We start from the raw sequence: 22458 nt of genomic DNA on the forward strand, positions 1-22458 counted from the left end.
CCTCGGCTCCTGCTCGCAGTCATGCGTCTGTGCTCCGATTCTCTCGCACAGGGAGGATCGGAGCACAGCTGCGGAGGAGGCAGAGAAATGAATTTCTCCATCTCCTCCATTGCTGGGGTCCACTTATAACGCACATCACTCGGATGATATCCCAGTGATGTGCGCTGTCTCACTCGCACCCATAGGCTTATATAGGTGCGAGTGAGCCGAGAGTTTTCCTCGGTCCGAGACAATCGCAGCATGCTGACCGAGGAAAACGGCCGACAAAAAGTCGGCTGCTGGGAGCTGCCCCATATGCTAACATTGGTCCGAGTGCAGTGCAATGCACGCGGCCGTTTAAAACGCCAGTGTGACCCCGGCCTTACTGCCTCCTCTCTGGGGCAATGTGATCGTTTATCTCCTTCTCTGCGGTGCACCCACTGAATACCGCCCCGCTCACCGTCCTGTTTATAACAAAGCCAGAACTATGCCTCGTTGTCCGCGCCGCAGACTCATCTGTGCATTTCTAGTCTTTTTTATTTATTTTGCTTGTTTATTTTTTATACATATATTAATATTTATTAAGTAATTATATTTATAAATGTAATATCTCCTAGTCGCAGAAGAATAGTTTGGACTCTTTTGGGTACAAACATATTTACATAGATTTGTCTCCCATCTCACATTACCACAATGTCATTTTTTTATTAGTCCCCGGTCCCATGAGGGATCTTCACCAGCTGCACCGAGGAACATGAAGGGTGAAAGCGTAAGCACCGGTTTATTTATTTATTGCCATAAATCAATCAAACATAAAAATAAGAAACTTTATATTGTATCTTATAAGGTTATATTTAACAGAAAATCCGCAGTAAGATAATGAACTTAATGTGATGAGGAGGCATAAACATAAGTGATGTCAAATGCGATATTTTATTAGAAATTTACCCAAAAAAGTATTTACAATTAAACACAGAGTTTTTCACAAGAGGCGCCAGGTGTTCCTATCAATAGCACAAATGGGACCAAATGGATGTTGTTTATACCAAATGGTAACAATAATCAGTTTAGGAAATAGACTATAAATATAAAGTGCAGTGTGCTTAGAATGATATGTGTGCAGCTGAAATCAATGGAACTGACTGGAAAATTACAATAACAGATACATCAATTGTGCTGCTACAGACCCCGCTATTGATAGAAACACCTGGCGCCTCTTGTGAAAAACCCTGTGTTTAATTGTAAATACTTTTTTTTTTAGCAAATTTCTCAGAAAATATCACATTTGACATCACTTAGGTTTACACCTCCTCATCACATTAGTATCATTATCTTACTAGGGATTTTCTGTTCTATTTAACTCATCTCTCTGTGTCTGCCTCTAACTCCTCCCTCTGTGCCTCTAACTCCTCCCTCTGTGCCTCTAACTCCTCCCTCTGTGCCTCTAACTCCTCCCTCCACATTTGTGTCTGCCTCTAGCTCCTCCCTCTGTGCCTGCCTCCAACTCCTCCCTCTGTGCCTGCCTCTAGCTCCTCCCTCTGTGCCTGCCTCTAACTCCTCCCTCCACATTTGTGCCTGCCTCCAACTCCTCCCTCTGTGCCTGCCTCTAACTCCTCCCTCCACATCTGTGTCTGCCTCTAGCTCATCCCTCTGTGCCTGCCTCTAACTCCTCCCTCCACATCTGTGTCTGCCTCTAGCTCCTCCCTGTGCCTTCCTCTAACTCCTCCCTCCACATTTGTGCCTGCCTCTAACTCCTCTCTCCACATTTGTGCCTGCCTCTAACTCCTCCCCCTTCATAGAATCTTATGAGCACCAATGGTGCTTGAATTGAGATTTTTTAAAATGGATGATCAATCCAGAAGGAGAAATAAGTGGATTTTTCTTACAAGGTACAAGTGCTTCTCACCAAGTTAGAATATCAGCAAAAAGTGAATTTATTTCAGTTCTTCAATACAAGAAATGAATCTCATATATTCTATATAGTCATTACACACAGAGTGATCTATTCCACGTGTTTATTTCTGTTAATGTTGATGATTATGGCTTACAGCCAATGAAAACCCAAAAGTCATTATCTCCGTATATTAGTGAGAAGCACCTGTACATTACATATGTGCTTATTTTACTGTGTTTTAATGAATATATATATATATATATATATATATATATATATATATATATATATATATATATATATATATATATATATATATATATAAATCAAGGAAAAATGAACTTTGTAAATTGGTAAGTCTTGCCCCTCAAATTTGTTCCTTTTGGCATAAAGATTCACCGTGATTTACCACTTCTTCAAGGTACACACACACACACACACACACACACACAGCCGCATTCAGAGACGCCCGATCTACCAAAATATGAAATCAATTAATCTGATCGGTAAACGGCATAACATACCATACATAACGCGGGATATGCATGACAATAAATACTAAACAAACATTTAAGACTGCAATATGATGTGCAATTGAGCAACCAGTAAATAATCTTAAAAAAATGAAAATTATAAAATATCTATGACCAAAAAGGAACAAAATTAGGGGGTAAGACCTTCAAAAACTTGCTACTTAATTTTTACCATGCATTTCCTTGGCACCCTAATATATATACAGTACAGACCAAAAGTTTGGACACACCTTCTCATTTAAAAATTTGTCTGTATTTTCATGACTATGATTATTGTACATTCACACTGAAGGCATCAAAACTATGAATTAACACATGGCTATTTGACCAAGAAGGAGAGTGATGGGGTGCTACTCCAGATGACCTGGCCTCCACAGTCACCAGACTTGAACCCAATCGAGATGGTTTGGGGTGAGCTGGACCGCAGAGTGAAGGCAAAAGGGCCAACAAGTGCTAAGCATCTCTGGGAACTCCTTCAAGATTGTTGGAAGACCATTCCCTGTGACGACCTCTTGAAGTTCATCAAGAGAATGCCAAGAGTGTGCAAAGCAGTCTTTAAAGCAAAAGGTGGCTACTTTGAAGACCCTAGAATATAAGACATATTTTCAGTTGTTTCTCTCTTTTTTGTTAAGTATATAATTCCACATGTGTTAATTCATAGTTTTGATGACTTCAGTGTGAATGTACAATTTTCATAGTCATGAAAATACAGAAAAATCTTTAAATGAGAAGGTGTGTCCAAACTTTTGGTCTGTACTGTGTATATAAACTATCCTGGCTGGCTTCCCTCTATAGATTTCAGTGGCTCCCTGGGACGTGGCGCAGTCAGGGTCTTGTTATCTTCGCCTCCCCAGTGTGCGGTCGTCCTGTTTCCACATCGATCCTCGTCCCAGTAATGAAATCTTCCAACCTTTGTCTTCAGATTCTCCCACTCCCAGATCAGATAATTTTCAGACATTTTTATTTTCTCGTCAATATTATTGTCGATCAATGAACTGCAAGTTGATCGGTTTGTTTGACACCAGGACAACGCGATTTTTGGCTCGCACTTCCCCCAGGTCGGGGTCGGGCCGTACCTGGAACTTCATTATTAACTATAGAGGAGAAGAAAACAACCATGAAAAATAGGCATACCATCTGTGTGGTACATAAACATGGCGGTCCTTTTCCAGAAATAGCGCCACACCTGTCCTAAGGTTGTGTCTGGTATTGTAGCCCGTCTTCCGAGCGAGCAGCAACACCTCACACATGTGGGCGCTGATCTTGGAAGAAAACAGCCATAACTAATCAGAAACAGCAGCCTTTAGAGGGGTCGTCTATAAATGCCCCTCGGGGCTACGGCAAGCTGTCGGCACTCGGCACCCTTCAAATCCCCTTAGGTTAAGTTACCACAATTAATTTTAGGAGAGTTTTTCATGCTGCACATTTTCGCTGTGTAGCAAAACAGTTCCCGGAAAAATGATGGAATTCATAGAAATCTCCTGCAATTTTTTACATAAATTGACCTGCGGTGCAAGTGTGAAATCTGCAACATGTCAATTTCCCTTTCGGGTACACTGAAACTTATGTGCAGATGTTCCCCATAGACTTGCACCAGATGCAGAAAATCTGCAGGTAAAAAAGAACCGCACATGCAGAAAGTAAAAACGCATGAAATGACTATTAGTAATCAACTTGGACAAAAAAAACAAAAGTATTAAAAACAAAAGCAGATTTTTTTTTTTTTTTTTTAAACATGACACCAAAAAGAGACAAAAAAACGCAATAAAACACAATGAAAAAAAAAATGCAACTAACCTAATTTTCCTAATAGGTTCAGAAACGCTGCAGAAAATCTGCAACTGCAAAAACTCAACAAAAAATCATTGTGGGAATGTAACGTTAAAAATAAAAACAAACATACAATTTGGAGAATAATTTTTGCCAGAACGTCGTAAGACACAAAACTATGGCAGAATTGCATTTTCTTCATCATTTCATCCCACTTGGATTTTTCCCCCATTTTTAATGCATTATACAGTGAAATGAACGGTGTCATTGACAACCATAACTCATCCTGCGAAAAGCGAGATCTCGTACTGCGATGTCAGTGCTAAAATAAAAAAAGTTATGGCTGTTGGAAGAAAGGAAGGAAAAAGCAAAAATCAGGAAGGGTTTAGAGGGGGATGGCAGCCGCAATAACGTATCAATTCTTAGCAGCAAATGCACAAATCTCTGCAGGTTTGCTACAATGTATCAGTGTTGGACTCCCAGCATTGTCTGCACTGGATACAATTGTATCTACTGCTCAGCGGAGCCCAGGACTAGATCTGATAGGCAATGTTCCGATGATGAACTTTCGATAAGTTTTTGATGTTGCAGATGTTCTGCACCCATTAAGTAACATAGGTTATTTGCATTTAAAAAAAAAATATTCAGAGTAAAAAACTCACCAATAAGTCATCGTGGGAACGTAGCCTAAAGGTCTAGTGCCTCTGAATGAAAATAAAGGAGCTCATTCACTGACAGCCAACATGTATCCTGAAAATTGTCAGGCCATGTGCACACGTACAGCATTTTTCGCGTTTTTTTGCTATAAAAACGCGTAAAAAAACGCTTACATATGCCTTCTATTATTTACAATGTATTCCGCATTTTTTGTGCAAATTTTGCATTTTTTTCTGCGAAAAAAAAATCGCATCGCGGAAAAAAAAGCAACATGTTCATTAAAAATGCAGAATTGCGGGGATTCCACACACCTAGGAATGCATTGATCTGCTTACTTTCCGCATGGGGCTGTGCACACCATGCGGGAAGTAAGCAGATTATGTGCGGTTGGTACCCAGGGTGGAGGAGAGGAGACTCTCCTCCACGGACTGGGCACCATATAATTGGTAAAAAAAAAAAAAAAAAGAATTAAAATAAAAAATAGTGATATACTCACCTTCGATGTCTTCCCGCCTCTCAGCGGTGCACGCTGCCGGTTCCGTTCCTATAGATGCTCTGTGTGAAGGACCTGCGATGACGTCGCGGTCCTGTGATTGGTCACGTGACCGCGACGTCATCAAAGGTCCTGCGCGCACCATCTATAGGAACGGACACCGCTGAAGACATCGGCTGTCTGCAGAGGGTGAGTATAACCATTTTTTTATTTTTTTTTTATATTTTTAACATGATATCCTTTACTATTGATGATGCTTAGGCAGCATCTATAGTAAAAAGTTGGTCACACTTGTCAAACACTATGTTTGACAAGTGTGACCAACCGGTCAGTCAGTTTTCCAAGCAATGCTACAGATCGCTTGGAAAACTTTAGCATTCTGCAAGCTAATTACGCTTGCAAAATGCTAAGAAAACCGCAAAAAAACCGGGAAAAAAAACCGCGAAAAAAAAAAAAAAAAATGCGGATTTCTTGCAGAAAATTTCCGGTTTTCTTCTGGAAATTTCTGCAAGAAATCCTGACGTGTGCACATACCCTCAAGGTATTGAAAAAAAAAAAAAGTTAAATAATTTATCAAAATATCTTCTAGTTGTAAGATCTCACCTGAGACAGCGCCAGGTGCATCTCCAGCTCAGCCACCCGACGGCCTAAACATCCTCTCACCCCAAAACCAAAGGGTATGGAGCTGAAGGGGTGATGCTTTATGCCCTCGCTCCGCAGCCACCTCCGGGGAAGAAATCTGTCCGGCTCAGGAAAGCTGGCCTCGTCTCTGGAGAGCACATAGTGACATAGGATGAACTGCGTCTGCAATGGAGGAGGACATGCCTGTAGTGCTGGCCGGCGATCATCACCAGTCTCATCTGTTTCTTTTTTTTTTTTTTTTTTTGATGTTGATTTTTACAAAACTCACATTTTGGGGGATTATATAATCGTCTAGAACTATATCTTCCTCCAATCTAATTCTGCCGTTCTCCGGAACCACAGGATACAACCTGCATTTAAAAAGAAATAAATATTAATGTTTTTTTAATGGGTCAGGTTTAACCCTTTCACGCTCGTGCCATTATTAATTTTGACGCTTCTGGAGTTTTTTCTCCCCTACTTCCGAGAACCATAACTTTTTTTTTTTTTCCCCATCGACAGCCTCCGAGGGGTTTGTTTTTTTGCCATACAAGTAGTAGTTTTGAATGACACCATTCATTTTACCATATAATGTACCGAAGACAGGGGAAAAAATCCAAATGTAGTGAAATGGTAAAAAAAAACCAAAAAAAACAAAACACAATTCCGCCATTGTTTTTGGGGTTTCATTTTATAGTGTTCATTGTGAGATGATCTGACCTGGCGACGTGATTCTTCTTGTGCTGATTTTTGTTTTTACATTTTTGTCGTTAACAACTTGTAAAATACAATGTTTGTTTCGGTCGCCATTTTCCGAGCCCCGTAACTTTCTTATTTTCCCGTCGATGGAGCTGTATGAGGGCTTGTTTTTTGCGCAGTGCGCTGATGTTTTTATTGATACTATTTTGGGACATATATGACACTTCGTTCACTTTTAGCGATGACCATACGGGTTAAATTATTTTGATAGATCTGACTTTTACGGATGCAGCGATGCTGAATATGTTTTTTTTTTTCAATCTCAAAATTTTTATATGGGAAAACAGGGATGATTTGAACTTTTTATATTTTTTATTACATTTTTAGAATTTTTTTTAAGTTCATCTGACTTTTTAGTTGTTCTAGGATGATTGTTTCATTGCTTGATCTATGCGCTGTAATACTTTAGTGTTTCAATACATGGCACAAATAACGATCTCCTATGAAGCCCAGCCTGCTTCTATTAGGCCGCCGTCACACATGCGAGTTTTACGGACGTAAGAGCGCAGAATCTACGTCCGTAAAACTCGCAAAAAATACGGCACAATTATTCTCTATGCCCCTGCTCCTATTTGCCGTATTTTACTGATCAGTATTATACGGCTTTCTACGGCCGTAGAAAATCGCAGCATGCTGCGTTTGTCACCGTATTGCGCAAATAAAACGTCAATGAAAGTCTATGGAAGCCCCAAAAATACGGATTAGCCAGGGAGCTTTCTAGGTAATTTCCCACGATCTATGAACAGCCAGCAGAGGGCGCCTCACCGCAAATGAAGCTAAATATAGATCATTGATCTATTTTTAGCCTCATTCCCTGGGGTTTTGCAGCGAGGAGCAGCCTGCATTAGCACAGCTCCTTGCTGCAAAATGTTTTAACCCCTTCAGAAGGATTTACATCGTTGGACGTTACAGATCTGCGGAGGGTAAGTATATTGTTGGTTTATTATGTTTTTTTACTCACAGAACGAGGGTCTTCAGTGACTGGATTGGGCGTTGAATAAAATACTGCAACAACCATTGTTTTTATTTCATTAAAATAATTTTAAAAAATGTGTTTGTGTTTTATTTAACCCTTTACTAGTATTGGATTAATAATGGATAGGTGTCATAATTGACGCCTCTCCATTATTAATTAGGCTTAATGTCACCTTACAATAGCAAGGTGGCATTAACCCTTCATTACCCCATATCCCACCGCTACACGGGAATGGGAAGAGAGTGGCCAAGTGCCAGAATAGGCGCATCTTCCAGATGTGCCTTTTCTGGGGTGGCTGGGGGCAGGTATTTTTAGCCAGGGGGGGGCCAATAACCGTGGACCCTCTCCAGGCTATTAATATCTGCCCTCAGTCACTGGCTTTACTACTCTGGCGGAGAAAATTGCGCGGGAGCCCACGCCAATTTTTTCCGCCATTTAACCCTTTATTTTAAGAGCTAGAACTGCCAAATTTTGCAGATACACACTACTGACATTAGTAGTGTGGAATCTGCAAAAAAAATGGAGAGAAGACATGGTTTACTGTATGTAAACCATGTCTCAAATCATGTCGGGTTTTAGGAAGGAGAAAGAAAAAGCCGGTAATTGAATTACCGGCTTTCAAGCTGTCTAGCGCTGGAATAAATATTAATATATATACATATATGTGTCTCACTGACATATATATATATATATACATATATATATATATATATATATATATATATATATATATATATATATATATATATATATATATATATATACCTATTCTATGTGTACACATTTATTCTACCTATTCTACTGTAAGCTGTCAGTGTGATTTTACTGTACACCGCACTGAATTACCGGCTTTTCTCTCTAATATATGTGTCTACTGACATTATATATATATATATATATATATATATATATATATATATATATATATATATATATATATATATATATATATATATATATATATATATATATATATATATATATACACAGTATATATATATTTTCTTTTCTTTTTGGGACACATGGATCACTTCTATAGCGGTATGTTGGTTTTGCTAGCCTGCGAGAAAACCACGCAGTACGGATGCCATACGGATTACATACGGAGGATGCCATGCGCAAAAAACGCTGACACACCCTGCCTACGGAGGAGCTACGGACCACTTTTTTCGGGACTTTTCAGCGTATTACGGCCGTAATATACGGACCGTATTGTTTTACGCTGTGTGTGACGCCGGCCTTAGAGACATGTGCCATCTGTATGAAACAGTCGGCCCCTGCCCTGTATAATGCCTGTGACATACATGTATATCAAGGAGAGGAAAAGGGTTAACGGTGATATCCAGGATCGGACTTCTCCATGGGTTGCGTCTCGTATTCCAGACGGACTCTACTCAAGCAGCTGCAATACCGCCCAGAACCTGTGGACAGGAGTGGCGCTGTTTTCTTAAGAAGGCAGCTATAACTTTCTAGTCCTATAAGTCACCGCTAACTTACAATATGATTGAATTAATTTACTCACCGCAGGGTTTCTTTGACAACGGCCTTTAGCAAGGGCATTTTGGAGATATCGGAAGTGCTTGGAATATGATCCGGTATAACGCTGATCACCTCCTCATACAGCGATTGCTGAATTTCTGGGTTTCTTGCCAATTCATATAAGACCCAGGTCAAGGTATTAGATGTCTGGAGAAAGGTAAGAAGTCAGGCGGCGTTAGAGTCACTCACAACCGGGGGGCGCTATAGCGATCATGGGGTCTGTGGACTCAGAGGTGCAGAGATAGCGGTATTATCTAAGTCATGGCGCCACATAAGAAGACATCAGTATTATTAATGGCACACGTTAGGGGTGACCCCTGTTACAAATTTTGCATTACGGGCCCGGAGCTTTAGGCCTCCTTTCCACTTGCTAGAAAAAAAACGGTCCGATTTACGGACCGAAAAAACGGATGTAACGTATGCGATTGTCATGCGATTTTTTTATCGCAACATCCGTATGACATCCGTATTGCTGTCTGATTTTTACGTACGGGTGTCCTTTGAAAAGCCGCAGTGTACAGTAAAATCACACTTACAGGTTAGATTAGAGTAGATATATATATATATATATATATATACATACTTATTCTATGTCAGGGAGATATATATATTAATATTTCATACAGCGCTAGATAGTTTAAAAGCCGGTAATTCAATTACCGGCTTTTGCTTTCTCCTTCAAAAACCCGACATGATATGAGGCATGATTACATACAGTAAACCATCTCATATCCCCCTTTTTTTTGCATATTCCACACTACTAATGTTAGTAAAAATTTGGGTGCTCTAGCTATTAAATTTAAGGGTTAAATCGCGGAAAAAATTGGAAAAATTTTCTCCGCCAGAATGGTAAAGCCAGTGACTGAGGGCAGATATTAATAGCCTGGAGAGGGTCCATGGTTATTGCCCCCCCCCCCCGCCCCCGGCTAAAAACATCTGCCCCCAGCCACCCCAGAAAAGGCACATCTGGAAGATACGCCTATTCTGGCACTTGGCCACTCTCTTCCCATTCCCGTGTAGCGGTGGGATATGGGGTAATGAAGGGTTAATGTCACCTTGGTATTGTAAGGTGACATTAAGCCAGATTAATAATGGAGAGGCGTCAATTATGACACCTATCCATTATTAATCCAATAGTATGAAATGGTTAAAACACACACACATTATTACAAAGTATTTTAATGAAATAAATACACAGGTTTTTAAAATATTTTATTATACTGGTAATCCACCTGAAGACCCTCGTTCTGTAAAAAAGGTAAAATAAAAAAACAACAATATCCCATACCTTCCGATGATCAGTCTCGTCCCACGCTGTAAATCCATCTGAAGGGGTTAACTAATTTTACAAGCAGAAGCTCTGCTAATGCAGCTGTGCTCCTGCCTGTAAAACCCCAGCAAATGAATGGAATGTAGGTCAATGACCTGTAGTTACCTTCATTCGCGGTGATGCGCCCTCTGCTGGATGTCCTCATATGAACTCAAGCCTGGGAACTTTTCTGAATATTTTCCCACGCTGATCATGATGAGACTGATCATCGCAAGGTATGGGATATTGTTGTTTTTTATATTTTACCTTTTTTTTTTTTACAGAACAAGGGTCTTCAGGTGAATTACCAGTATAATAAAATATAAAAAAAAAACCTGTGTTTTTATTTCATTAAAAGACTTTTTAATAATGTGTGTGTGTTTTTTTTAACCATTTCATACTATTGGATTAATAATGGATAGGTGTCATAACTGACGCCTCTCCATTATTAATCTGGCTTAATGTCACCTTACAATAGCAAGGTGGCATTAACCCTTCATTACCCCATATCCCACCGCTACACGGGAATGGGAAGAGTCGCCAAGTGCCAGAATAGGCGCATCTTACAGATGTGCCTTTTCTGGGGTGGCTGGGGGCAGATGTTTTTAGCCAGGGGGGGGGGGGGCAATAACCGTGGACGCTCTCCAAGCTCTTAATATCTGCCCTCAGTCACTGGCTTTACCATTCTGGCGGAGAAAATTGCGCGGTAGCCCACGCCAATTTTTTCCACGATTTAACCCTTAAATTTAAGAGCTAGAGCGCCCAAATTTTGCACATACACACTACTAACATTAGTAGTGTGGAATATGCAAAAAAAAAAATGGGGATATGAGATGGTTTACTGTATGTAAACTATGTCTCATATCATGTCGGGTTTAGGAAGGAGAGAGCAAAAGCCGCCAATTGAATTACCAGCTTTTAAGCTATCTAGCGCTGCATTATATACCGTATATACTCGAGTATAAGCCGAGATTTTCAGCCCAAATTTTTGGGCTGAAAGTGCCCCTCTCGGATTATACTCGAGTCACGGTCTGTGGCAGGGTCGGCGGGTGAGGGGTGGGGGAGAGAGGTCTGAGGCATACTTACCTAGTCCCGGTGATCCTGACGCTCCCCCTGCCCGTCACACTGTCTTCGGGGGCCGCAGCTCTTCCCCTGTACAGCGGTCACGTGGGACCGCTCATTAAACTTATGAATATGGACTCCACTCCCATAGGGGTGGAGCCGCATATTCATTTCTCTAATCAGCGGTAACAGTGACCGCTGATAGAGGAAGAAGCTGCGGCACCCGAATACAGTGTGACGGGCAGGGGGAGCGTCAGGATCGCCGGGAGCAGGTAAGTATCTCATATTTACCTGTCCACGATCCACACGCCGGGCGTCGCTCCATCTTCCCGGCGTCTCTCCGCTCTGACTTGTTCAGGTCAGAGGGCGCGATGACGCATATAGTGATCATAAAGGCACAGATGATTGGCCTCGGGGAGACCAAAACATCCAACACCGCGGAGACACCATCACGTGTTTCTCAACGCAGTGATTCCAGAACACTGCCCCCATCCCTTATGGGAAATATGCAGATGCATGTAAAGAAGCTGCGGAGACACCATCACGTGTTTCTCGACGCAAGCAGTGAATAGCCAGGCCTTTCCCCGGGAAGGAACAACCACGGGAAGAGCAGCATCCTATGAAGGAAAGCCACCTATGCCAAGCATGGTATCCATCCACAGACAGCTGTTTCGGGGTTTTTGCCCCTCATCAGTGTGGAGTAGGAATCTGGCTATTAGGAGCAGTGCCTAGTAAAAAGGCTATAAAGGCACAGATGATTCGCCTCGGGGAGACCAAAACATCCAACACCGCGGAGACACCATCACGTGTTTCTCAACGCAGTGATTCCAGAACACTGCCCCCATCCCCAGCCAGATTCCTACTCCACACTGATGAGGGGCAAAAACCCCGAAACAGCTGTCTGTGGATGGATACCATGCTTGGCATAGGTGGCTTTCCTTCATAGGATGCTGCTCTTCCCGTGGTTGTTCCTTCCCGGGGAAAGGCCTGGCTATTCACTGCTTGCGTCGAGAAACACGTGATGGTGTCTCCGCATATAGTGATCAGTCAGTGCGGAGAGATGCCGGGACCGGACGCTGAGGAGCTGCAAGCAAGAGAGGTGAGCACGTGTTTTTTTTTTTTAATTGCAGCAGCAGCAGCGTTATATATGGCACAGCTTTATAATGAGCGTCTATGGGGCCATAATGAACAGTGCAAAGCATTATATATGGCACAACTTTATACGGCGCATCTATGGGGCCATAATGAACGGTGCAGAGCATATATGGAGCCATAATGAATGGTGCAGAGCATATATGGCACAACTTTATACGGAGCATCTATGGGGCCATAATGAACGGTGAAGAGCATTGTATATGGGGCACAGCTTTATACGGAGCATCTATGGGGCCATAATGAACGGTGAAGAGCATTGTATATGGGGCACAGCTTTATATGGAGCATCTATGGGGCCATAATCAACGGTGCAGAGCATTCTATATGGTACAGCTATATATGGATCATCTATGGGGTAATAATCAATGGTATGGAGCATTATATATGGCACAGCTTTATACGGAGCATCTATGGGGCAATAATGAACACGGTATGGAGCATCTATTTTTATTTTTGAAATTCACCGGTAGCTGCTGCATTTTCCACCCTAGGCTTATACTCGAGTCAATAAGTCTTCCCAGTTTTTTGTTGCAAAATTAGCGGGGGGGGGGGGGGTCGGCTTATACTCGAGTATATATATATATATATATATATATATATATATATTCCTACTCTATGTGTATATATCTACTCTAATCTAACCTGTAAGTGTGATTTTACTGTACACCACGCTGAATTGCCGGCTTTTCAAAGAACACTGGTGTGTAAAAATTGGACAGCACTCGCATGGTGCGAGTGCTGTGCGTTTTTTTTCTCACACCCATTGACTTGCATTGGCGAGTCTCGTCCAAGAATCTCAGCAATACGCAGCATGCTGCGATTTTTTTCTCAGTACGATTTCGGCTGAGGGAAAAAAAAAAAAAATCGCAAATGGAATGTCACCTATTGAATAACATTGGTCCGAGTGCAATCCGATTAAAAAATAATTGGTCCGTTTTCCTCGCAAGTGGAAAGGAGCCCTTAATTTAAGCCTCTTCGTACAATTACTCTCCAGACATTACTCACTGTATCCACGCCAGCCTGCAGCATCTCCGGAAAAGCCCCACAGACCTCATTCACACTCAGATTTCCATTGGTGAGCAGGTGCGTGAGATAAGCGCCGCCCAGGTCTTCACCGCGCCGCAAACGACCTTCAATGTCCTTTATTTTATTATTTATTAAATTTGTCCCTAAAAATCCAGAAATATATACATTTTTGTACAAATGAAAAAAAGTTAAATAACTTTTTGGATACATTTATTAATAATAATTTCCATTTTGTATTCCTTATATTTCAATCATTCTTATTAGTTATAAATATTATTTATATTTTTTTTTAGCAGCCACAATACCGGCACGCATACTGGGGAGTTTTATGGTTTTTCGGAGTCACGTGACTCAATGTCACTTACCGTAATTAAATATTATATCCCAGGACTCCAGAAATCGTCCCCAGTATGGCATCCAGTCCCTGGTCCACCGCGGGAGCCGCTCGATCACGCTCTGACTTTCCAGCATTATACCGATAGAATTTATAAATTTCTGGGTTTCCTCTGGAATCTCTTTTTGCAAACACCCGATTCGAGTCTCGAAAATCACGGAACAAATACCTGGACAGATACAAAGTATCAAGTAAGAAATGATTGAAATGAATGGGAAAAGTTTTGGAATTTTTGAATAAGTTACACATGCTCAGCTCCTTCGATCCTGTGGACTTTAGTGGAGACGACTATAGTCAAGTACATGGGGAATGCTGTGATTGGGCATCCAGATCCCCCTTTTTCCCTCCAGGGGAGGGTCCTGGTGATAAGCCATAAATAAGATGAGATGAAGGTACGCACTTACTTTCGAAAGCAAATTTATACATCAAGCCGGCCACGTTCTGCACCGTGTGCCCCGACGGGCTCTTCGCTCTCAGCTCCTGGATCTTGTTGATCAGATCGGGGATGATCTCGTTCAGGGGATCCGCATAGTGCGCTGCCTCGGTGGGTTTGATCATCTTCTGGTTCAGTGCTGAGCGCAGCGTTTGCCATTTATGCCCCTCTCTATAGGTAATGACAAATTAAGTAGAGACGTCGTCCCGTGACCAAAGCCATCATCCTGCAAGCACCCAGCTCCCAAGGGAAGGAAGGGCCATGAGGCTTTTGGCTGATCCAGGATTATAAGTATGGGGAGGGCTGGGGTTGTAGTCCTTGGGCCAATGAACACTATTATAGACAGTTGGGGGCCATGTAGGAGTCTTTGCATTGGGGACCAAGAGCCTCTGGTAACGCCATTGTAGGGATGAGCTGGAGGCCCATCCTTCCTCACCCTCCCTATAGTAGAGGGGGGCTTTATGCTAATTAGCTTGTTAGAATTTTAACCTGCAGGACTATCTTTTCAGTTAAAAGTCCAAAAACTGATTCAGATCTAAAGGCAAAAGTAAATGCCCCCCATAGCATAACATGAAGTTCACGGACCTCAATGCCATATTACTAGTATGGCCCCCGACTGTCACATGTCTGTAATAGTACTGGTATTCTCATATGGGACGTTGAGCCCTTTTGGGCAACCTATTGTCCAGGTGCAACTGCAAACCCTGCACCCACTATAGTTACACCCCTGGATGCCCCCATATTGACAGCTTCGACCCCTCCGCCACTCATACTCACTCGGTCAGTGGTCCGTAGGAGTGTCCCCTGAGGTCCCGATGTTCCTTCCACAGATTCATGTGCGCCCTCATTGGATACTTTCCTTCCTGCTTTAATAGGGCTTCCAGGAGATGGGGTCCGGCGATATTAACCATACGCTGATCTCCAATGCGAGATGCCCACATGGCGCCATACTTCTTTTTTTGTTTTTTCTTAAAAACAAACAATTGAAGTCACATATTAGACCCAAGAAGAACACGGCACTGCTCGTCAGCTGGAAAATCGGGTCCCTAGGATATAAGTGATTGGTTACAGGCAGAACCTGGGCGTCATGGGCTGACACTGACAGGTGTGATGGAGGGAGGTCAGTGTGTGATCCGCCATGCACAACACCACGGGAGATATGGAAGCGGCCGAGTGAGTGTGCGCCAAATACACAGACAAGTGGGCAGCACGGTGGCGCAGTGTGTAGCACAGCAGCCTTGCAGCGCTGGGGTCCTGGGTTCTAATCCCACCCAGGACAACATCTGCAAAGAGTTTGTATGTTCTCTCCGTGTTTGCGTGGGTTTCCTCCGGGCTCTCCGGTTTCCTCCCACATTCCAAAGACATACTGATAGGGATTCTAGATTGTGAGCCCCAACGGGGACATATTCCGCAGCGCTTTACAGTTTTTGCACACATTATCATTAATGTGTGCAAAAACTGTAAAGCGCTGCGGAATATGTTAGCGCTATATAAAAATAAAGATTATTATTATTATTAAGTCAAAGCTACTGGAATTGTGAACAGTTACGCAAGTTGAAAATGAAATTATCTCTAAAAGACCTAAAGTTACAGATGACACAATCACATCTCACCCCGATCAGGTCTAACATCACCAAAAAAGTAAATAAAAAAAAAGTGACTTTTATCTGGAACCCAGCCACAGAGTCAACACGTGATCCTGGTCAAAGAGCATCTCAGGCCTGGCGGTGATACAGAGCTATCCTCACATCACCCGGGCACAGCCATAAATACCGCACTCACGTGCACAAAAACCGCTGGCTGGCTGCCATGTCATGCTGATATGAACAAGGGGAGGCAGAAGCAATGGTGGATCTATTCACAATCTCTATTCTATGCTAATTTGTATGATATTAAATCTTTGTAATGATCAGAGCTCTGTTACTTTTCTAGTGCAGAGCTCCAAATATTCTGCTTAAAGGGGTTGTCCAGTATTACATACAGTGGGGCAAAAAAGTATTTAGTCAGTCAGCAATAGTGCAAGTTCCACCACTTAAAAAGATGAGAGGCGTCTGTAATTTACATCATAGGTAGACCTCAACTATGGGAGACAAACTGAGAAAAAAAAATCCAGAAAATCACATTGTCTGTTTTTTTAACATTTTATTTGCATATTATGGTGGAAAATAAGTATTTGGTCAGAAACAAAATTTCATCTCAATACTTTGTAATATATCCTTTGTTGGCAATGACAGAGGTCAAATGTTTTCTGTAAGTCTTCACAAGGTTGCCACACACTGTTGTTGGTATGTTGGCCCATTCCTCCATGCAGATCTCCTCTAGAGCAGTGATGTTTTTGGCTTTTCGCTTGGCAACACGGACTTTCAACTCCCTCCAAAGGTTTTCTTTAGGGTTGAGATCTGGAGACTGGCTAGGCCACTCCAGGACCTTGAAATGCTTCTTACGAAGCCACTCCTTCGTTGCCCTGGCGGTGTGCTTTGGATCATTGTCATGTTGAAAGACCCAGCCACGTTTCATCTTCAATGCCCTTGCTGATGGAAGGAGGTTTGCACTCAAAATCTCACGATACATGGCCCCATTCATTCTTTCATGTACCCGGATCAGTCGTCCTGGCCCCTTTGCAGAGAAACAGCCCCAAAGCATGATGTTTCCACCACCATGCTTTACAGTAGGTATGGTGTTTGATGGATGCAACTCAGTATTCTTTTTCCTCCAACCACGACAAGTTGTGTTTCTACCAAACAGTTCCAGTTTGGTTTCATCAGACCATAGGACATTCTCCCAAAACTCCTCTGGATCATCCAAATGCTCTCTAGCAAACTTCAGACGGGCCCGGACATGTACTGGCTTAAGCAGTGGGACACGTCTGGCACTGCAGGATCTGAGTCCATGGTGGCGTATTGTGTTACTTATGGTAGGCCTTGTTACATTGGTCCCAGTTCTCTGCAGTTCATTCACTAGGTCCCCCCGCGTGGTTCTGGGATTTTTGCTCACCGTTCTTGTGATCATTCTGACCCCACGGGGTGGGATTTTGCGTGGAGCCCCAGATCGAGGGAGATTATCAGTGGTCTTGTATGTCTTCCATTTTCTAATTATTGCTCCCACTGTTGATTTCTTCACTCCAAGCTGGTTGGCTATTGCAGATTCAGTCTTCCCAGCCTGGTGCAGGGCTACAATTTTGTTTCTGGTGTCCTTTGACAGCTCTTTGGTCTTCACCATAGTGGAGTTTGGAGTCAGACTGTTTGAGGGTGTGCACAGGTGTCTTTTTATACTGATAACAAGTTTAAACAGGTGCCATTATTACAGGTAATGAGTGGAGGAAAGAGGAGACTCTTAAAGAAGAAGTTACAGGTCTGTGAGAGCCAGAAATCTTGATTGTTTGTTTCTGACCAAATACTTATTTTCCACCATAATATGCAAATAAAATGATAAAAAAACAGACAATGTGATTTTCTGGATTTTTTTTTCTCAGTTTGTCTCCCATAGTTGAGGTCTACCTATGATGTAAATTACAGACGCCTCTCATCTTTTTAAGTGGTGGAACTTGCACTATTGCTGACTGACTAAATACTTTTTTGCCCCACTGTATATCACATCCACGGTATACATCATAAGCAAAAGAAACATTGTTGCCATTTATACGCTGCCTAAAAATTATCCAGTGCACGATTATCACATTTACTTACATATTATGGTGCCACCTAGTGTTCAAAGTGTATAGCAATAGAACACTATAGAACAATATATGGATCTCTACAGCCAATAACTCATCATAATGCACAATTCCACCTGTTTTGGAGATAGATGTGGCCCCCTGACCTGCATGTCCGCCCCTGATGTCCATCTAATATAGTGTAGAGCTGGTCACACATGCTCAGCCCAAGAGAACTGGCTAGCTAGTGAAGACACCGTATCTATTGCTTGTTTTCCCGTGAGCAGGAGCGGTCGGCTCTGTAGGAGGAGGGTCTCATTGACATACACTGGTCGCACCATAATATATAAGTAATTGTCAGAACTATCCAGGGAATCGTTAATTTAACAAAGTAAATTGCAAATATTTTTTTTCCCTTTCTATGATCAATAGAATGAATGTGAAATACAGCACTGTGCAAAACATTTAGGCGAGTGTGGAAAACATGCTGCTCGTAAGAATGCATAAAAAAAGGTAACAGTTTATTGTTATGAATTAGCAAAATGCAAATTGAATGAAGAGAAGAGAAATGTAAATCCCATCAGTATCTGGTGACCGTCCGTCACCTCCATCATCAGTATCTGGTGACCGCCCGTCGCCTCCATCATCAGTATCTGGTGACCGCCCGTCGCCTCCATCATCAGTATCTGGTGACCGCCCGTCGCCTCCATCATCAGTATCTGGTGACCGCCCATCGCCTCCATCATCAGTATCTGGTGACCGCCCATCGCCTCCATCATCAGTATCTGGTGACCGCCCATCGCCTCCATCATCAGTATCTGGTGACCGCCCGTCGCCTCCATCATCAGTATCTGGTGACCGCCCGTCGCCTCCATCATCAGTATCTGGTGACCGCCCGTCGCCTCCATCATCAGTATCTGGTGACCGCCCGTCGCCTCCATCATCAGTATCTGGTGACCGCCCATCACCTCCATCATCAGTATCTGGTGACCGCCCGTCGCCTCCATCATCAGTATCTGGTGACCGCCCGTCGCCTCCATCATCAGTATCTGGTGACCGCCCGTCGCCTCCATCATCAGTATCTGGTGACCGCCCGTCGCCTCCATCATCAGTATCTGGTGACCGCCCGTCACCTCCATCATCAGTATCTGGTGACCGCCCGTCGCCTCCATCATCAGTATCTGGTGACCGCCCATCACCTCCATCATCAGTATCTGGTGACCGCCCGTCGTCTCCATCACTTCTTCTCATCACAGGTTATGGAGGATCCCGGCAGGAAGTTGTGCCAAACATCTTGAGGCCTGACCCCAGACAAACTATTAACCCTTGTACTTCTGCAGCCATTCTTACATTGCAGCATGGTTCCATATTTTCCTGAAGCTTCTGCGCGGCCTGTATGTCTGTGTGTGATGCCGGGAGAAGCCCTTTAGGTTCGCACTGTGCAGCCCTTGTGGCATCTTGTCGTCCGTCTTACTATGGACTCAGGCTGGATCAGCAATCTCGGTATTTCTTGTGATCGTCCAATCACAGACGCCTCGGACATCGGACAGGGTCTTGATTGTGGATCTCTGCTCTGGGAAGGAAAATTTGCACCACGTGAGATCCGGGTAGGAGAGAGGAGCCAACGTGAGACGGGGCCGGACGTCACATCGTCGGCATCCATATTGGCCAGCGGTAAATCGCAGGACGGTTTATCTCTGCATGTTTTTTGCTGAGTCTGAACTTACCCTTACTGATGAGAACAATATCATATACCGTCCAGTACTGTTAATATGACTGTATTTACTGATGTTGCTTTATCTGTATGGACCTTTGTACCCTGATAGATCGCTGTGCTCGGTGCCAGCTCTGTGCTGACCTTGTACTTGGCAGCGCCAACCTGTTCCACCAGGTGAATGAAATAAACAATAACTGAACCTCCCTCCATGCAGAACACCTTGTCCAGAGAGACTCCGGTATTGACAATGAAGGGCCACGTCACTAGAGACCCCCGTCACAGCACATTGGACCTCCCGTGACCTGCAGCGACTCATCGAATCATAGATTCCACTAGGTAATGGGACTCTTCTAAAGGAACATTGGCCCAGGTACAATCTGACATGCTTGTTGGACATCAGCATTTTACTTGACTTTGTACTGTCTGTTCATCAGAATGATTCTTCATATCCTCCTCTGACCTCTTTCATCACAACGGTTCTTCACATCCTCCTCTGACCCCTTTTATCAGAAAAATTCTTTACAATCTCCTTTTGTCAACTCATGATCATGATTCTTCACATCCTCCTCTGACTCCTTTCAATAGAACGATTTTTTACAATCTCCTTTGATCCATTCAACAGAACGATTGTTCACTAATGCGGGTCCCCTTTGTTCGTTGGGCCCCATATGCCACTCAGGGTAGTAATGCGCAGATGGCGGACCCTGCGGGCCCCTAAGCACTCCAGGCCCCGTCGCAGCTGCGACCCCTGCGACCACAGAAGTTACACCCCTGGTCAGAGTAAGAGCCAGAAATCCTAATCCTACCACTCCACACAAATGTGCAGACCCTCAGTGCTGCACATAGGGTAAGTAAAGGAAGGGCGCAGAATAATGAGTTCTGCTCTGGAGTATAATGCATCATGTATTATAACTGTATATAACACAGGGTCAGCACAGGATTAGTAATGTAATGTATGTACACAGCAACTCCACCAGCAGAATAGTGAGTGCAGCTCTGGAATATAATACAGGATATAACTCGGGATCAGTAATGTAATGTATGTACACAGTGATTGCACCAGCAGAATAGTGAGTGCAGCTCTGGAGTATAATACAGGATGTAACTCAGGATCAGTAATGTATGTACACAGTGACTGCACCAGCAGAATAGTGAGTGCAGCTCTGGAGTATAATACAGGAGGTAACTCAGGATCAGTAATGTAATGTATGTGCACAGTGACTGCACCAGCAGAATAGTGAGTGCAGCTCTGGGGTATAATACAGGAGGTAACTCAGGATCAGTAATGTAATGTATGTACACAGTGACTGCACCAGCAGAATAGTGAGTGCAGCTCTGGGGTATAATACAAGATGTAACTCAGGATCAGTAATGTAATGTATGTACACAGTGACTGCACCAGCAGAATAGTGAGTGCAGCTCTGGGGTATAATACAGGATGTAACTCAGGATCAGTAATGTAATGTATGTATACAGTGACTGCACCAGCAGAATAGTGAGTGCAGCTCTGGAGTATAATACAGGATGTAACTCAGGATCAGTAATGTAATGTATGTACACAGTGACTGCACCAGCAGAATAGTGAGTGCAGCTCTGGAGTATAATACAGGATGTAACTCAGGATCAGTAATGTAATGTATGTACACAGTGACTGCACCAGCAGAATAGTGAGTGCAGCTCTGGAGTATAAAACAGGATGAAGGAAAACTGTAACAACGTGATCACATGTGAAATTACTGTATATCTGTATGTGAATTCTCAAATTTGTTATAATGAAAATATTTTTTTACATACTAATAATAAGTATGGCATTTGATACAATTTGGATACATTGCATATTCCCTGACAGTCTCCTTGCAGGGTACAGCAGTAATAATTCTCCGGCCACTATTGCTCCCATAGGTGTCATGTTTTCCTTTGCCGCTGTTCACACAGAGGGAACAATGATTGTGGTGTGTGGCGTTCTCTTACCTCCAGCTCATGCATATAGAAGATGTACCCCCGCAGTATCATCCAGTACAGGGACTCCAGTTGGGTGGGTCCGGGCAGGTCCTTAATAGTTTTGAGTCTTCTCCCATGATCAGTCTGCACCTGTGAGACCCCCAGAGAAGCCTTCCATGTGGCTGCGGGGAGTCTATGTGCGGATTTCAGTATGGAGCCGGTCACCCTCCCAAGATAGGCAGCAACCATCTTACTGATTGTTTCCTCTACACCCACATATCAATACCAATCGTCCTCCTGCCTCCGAGTCCGGCCCCTGGGTTAATTGTTATAAGGATTGTTGTGTAATAACCCTACCTATTACCGGTCCGGGAAGAGGAACGGGTCAGTATTGGTGAGAAGCAATGTGACTGCCATTACACCTGACAGGTGAGGTCCCACCCAGCTTTTCTCATGGAGCGATAGGTCGCCCCGTCCTATATTGGTCTGATCCTAGGAAAGCTGGAACAACACCTGTATGCCGCCCACCGCCTGGCACAGACCATTCA

General features: G+C 43.2%; 1 protein-coding gene across 1 annotated transcript; it reads right to left on the minus strand.

Moving 5' to 3' along the window:
• Window positions 1–3035: 3035 nt before the first annotated feature.
• LOC138645790 (sterol 26-hydroxylase, mitochondrial-like) lies at window positions 3036–22189 on the minus strand. Its single transcript, XM_069735305.1, has 9 exons — window positions 21941–22189; window positions 15378–15568; window positions 14572–14771; window positions 14139–14336; window positions 13753–13916; window positions 9205–9368; window positions 6237–6318; window positions 5930–6130; window positions 3036–3500 (listed from the first exon to the last, which is right to left on the minus strand). The coding sequence occupies exons 1-9, from the start codon at window positions 22157–22159 to the stop codon at window positions 3384–3386; spliced, it is 1536 nt and encodes a 511-aa protein (XP_069591406.1). The 5' UTR covers window positions 22160–22189; the 3' UTR covers window positions 3036–3383.
• Window positions 22190–22458: the final 269 nt, after the last annotated feature.

This window comes from Ranitomeya imitator, chromosome 7 (assembly GCF_032444005.1).
Source record: "Ranitomeya imitator isolate aRanImi1 chromosome 7, aRanImi1.pri, whole genome shotgun sequence".
In the NCBI taxonomy this organism is placed as follows: domain Eukaryota; kingdom Metazoa; phylum Chordata; class Amphibia; order Anura; family Dendrobatidae; genus Ranitomeya; species Ranitomeya imitator.

Excerpts from the sequence above, each read along its gene's own strand:
- LOC138645790 (XM_069735305.1), bottom strand. The coding sequence starts at position 22,159 with ATGGTTGCTGCCTATCTTGGGAGGGTGACCGGCTCCATACTGAAATCC. Across the intron at positions 15,569-21,940 it reads TCTATATGCATGAGCTGGAG|AAAAAACAAAAAAAGAAGTA; the intron begins GTAAGAGAACGC and ends TTTGTTTTTAAG. Across the intron at positions 6,319-9,204 it reads GTTGTCAAAGAAACCCTGCG|GTTGTATCCTGTGGTTCCGG; the intron begins GTGAGTAAATTA and ends TTTTAAATGCAG.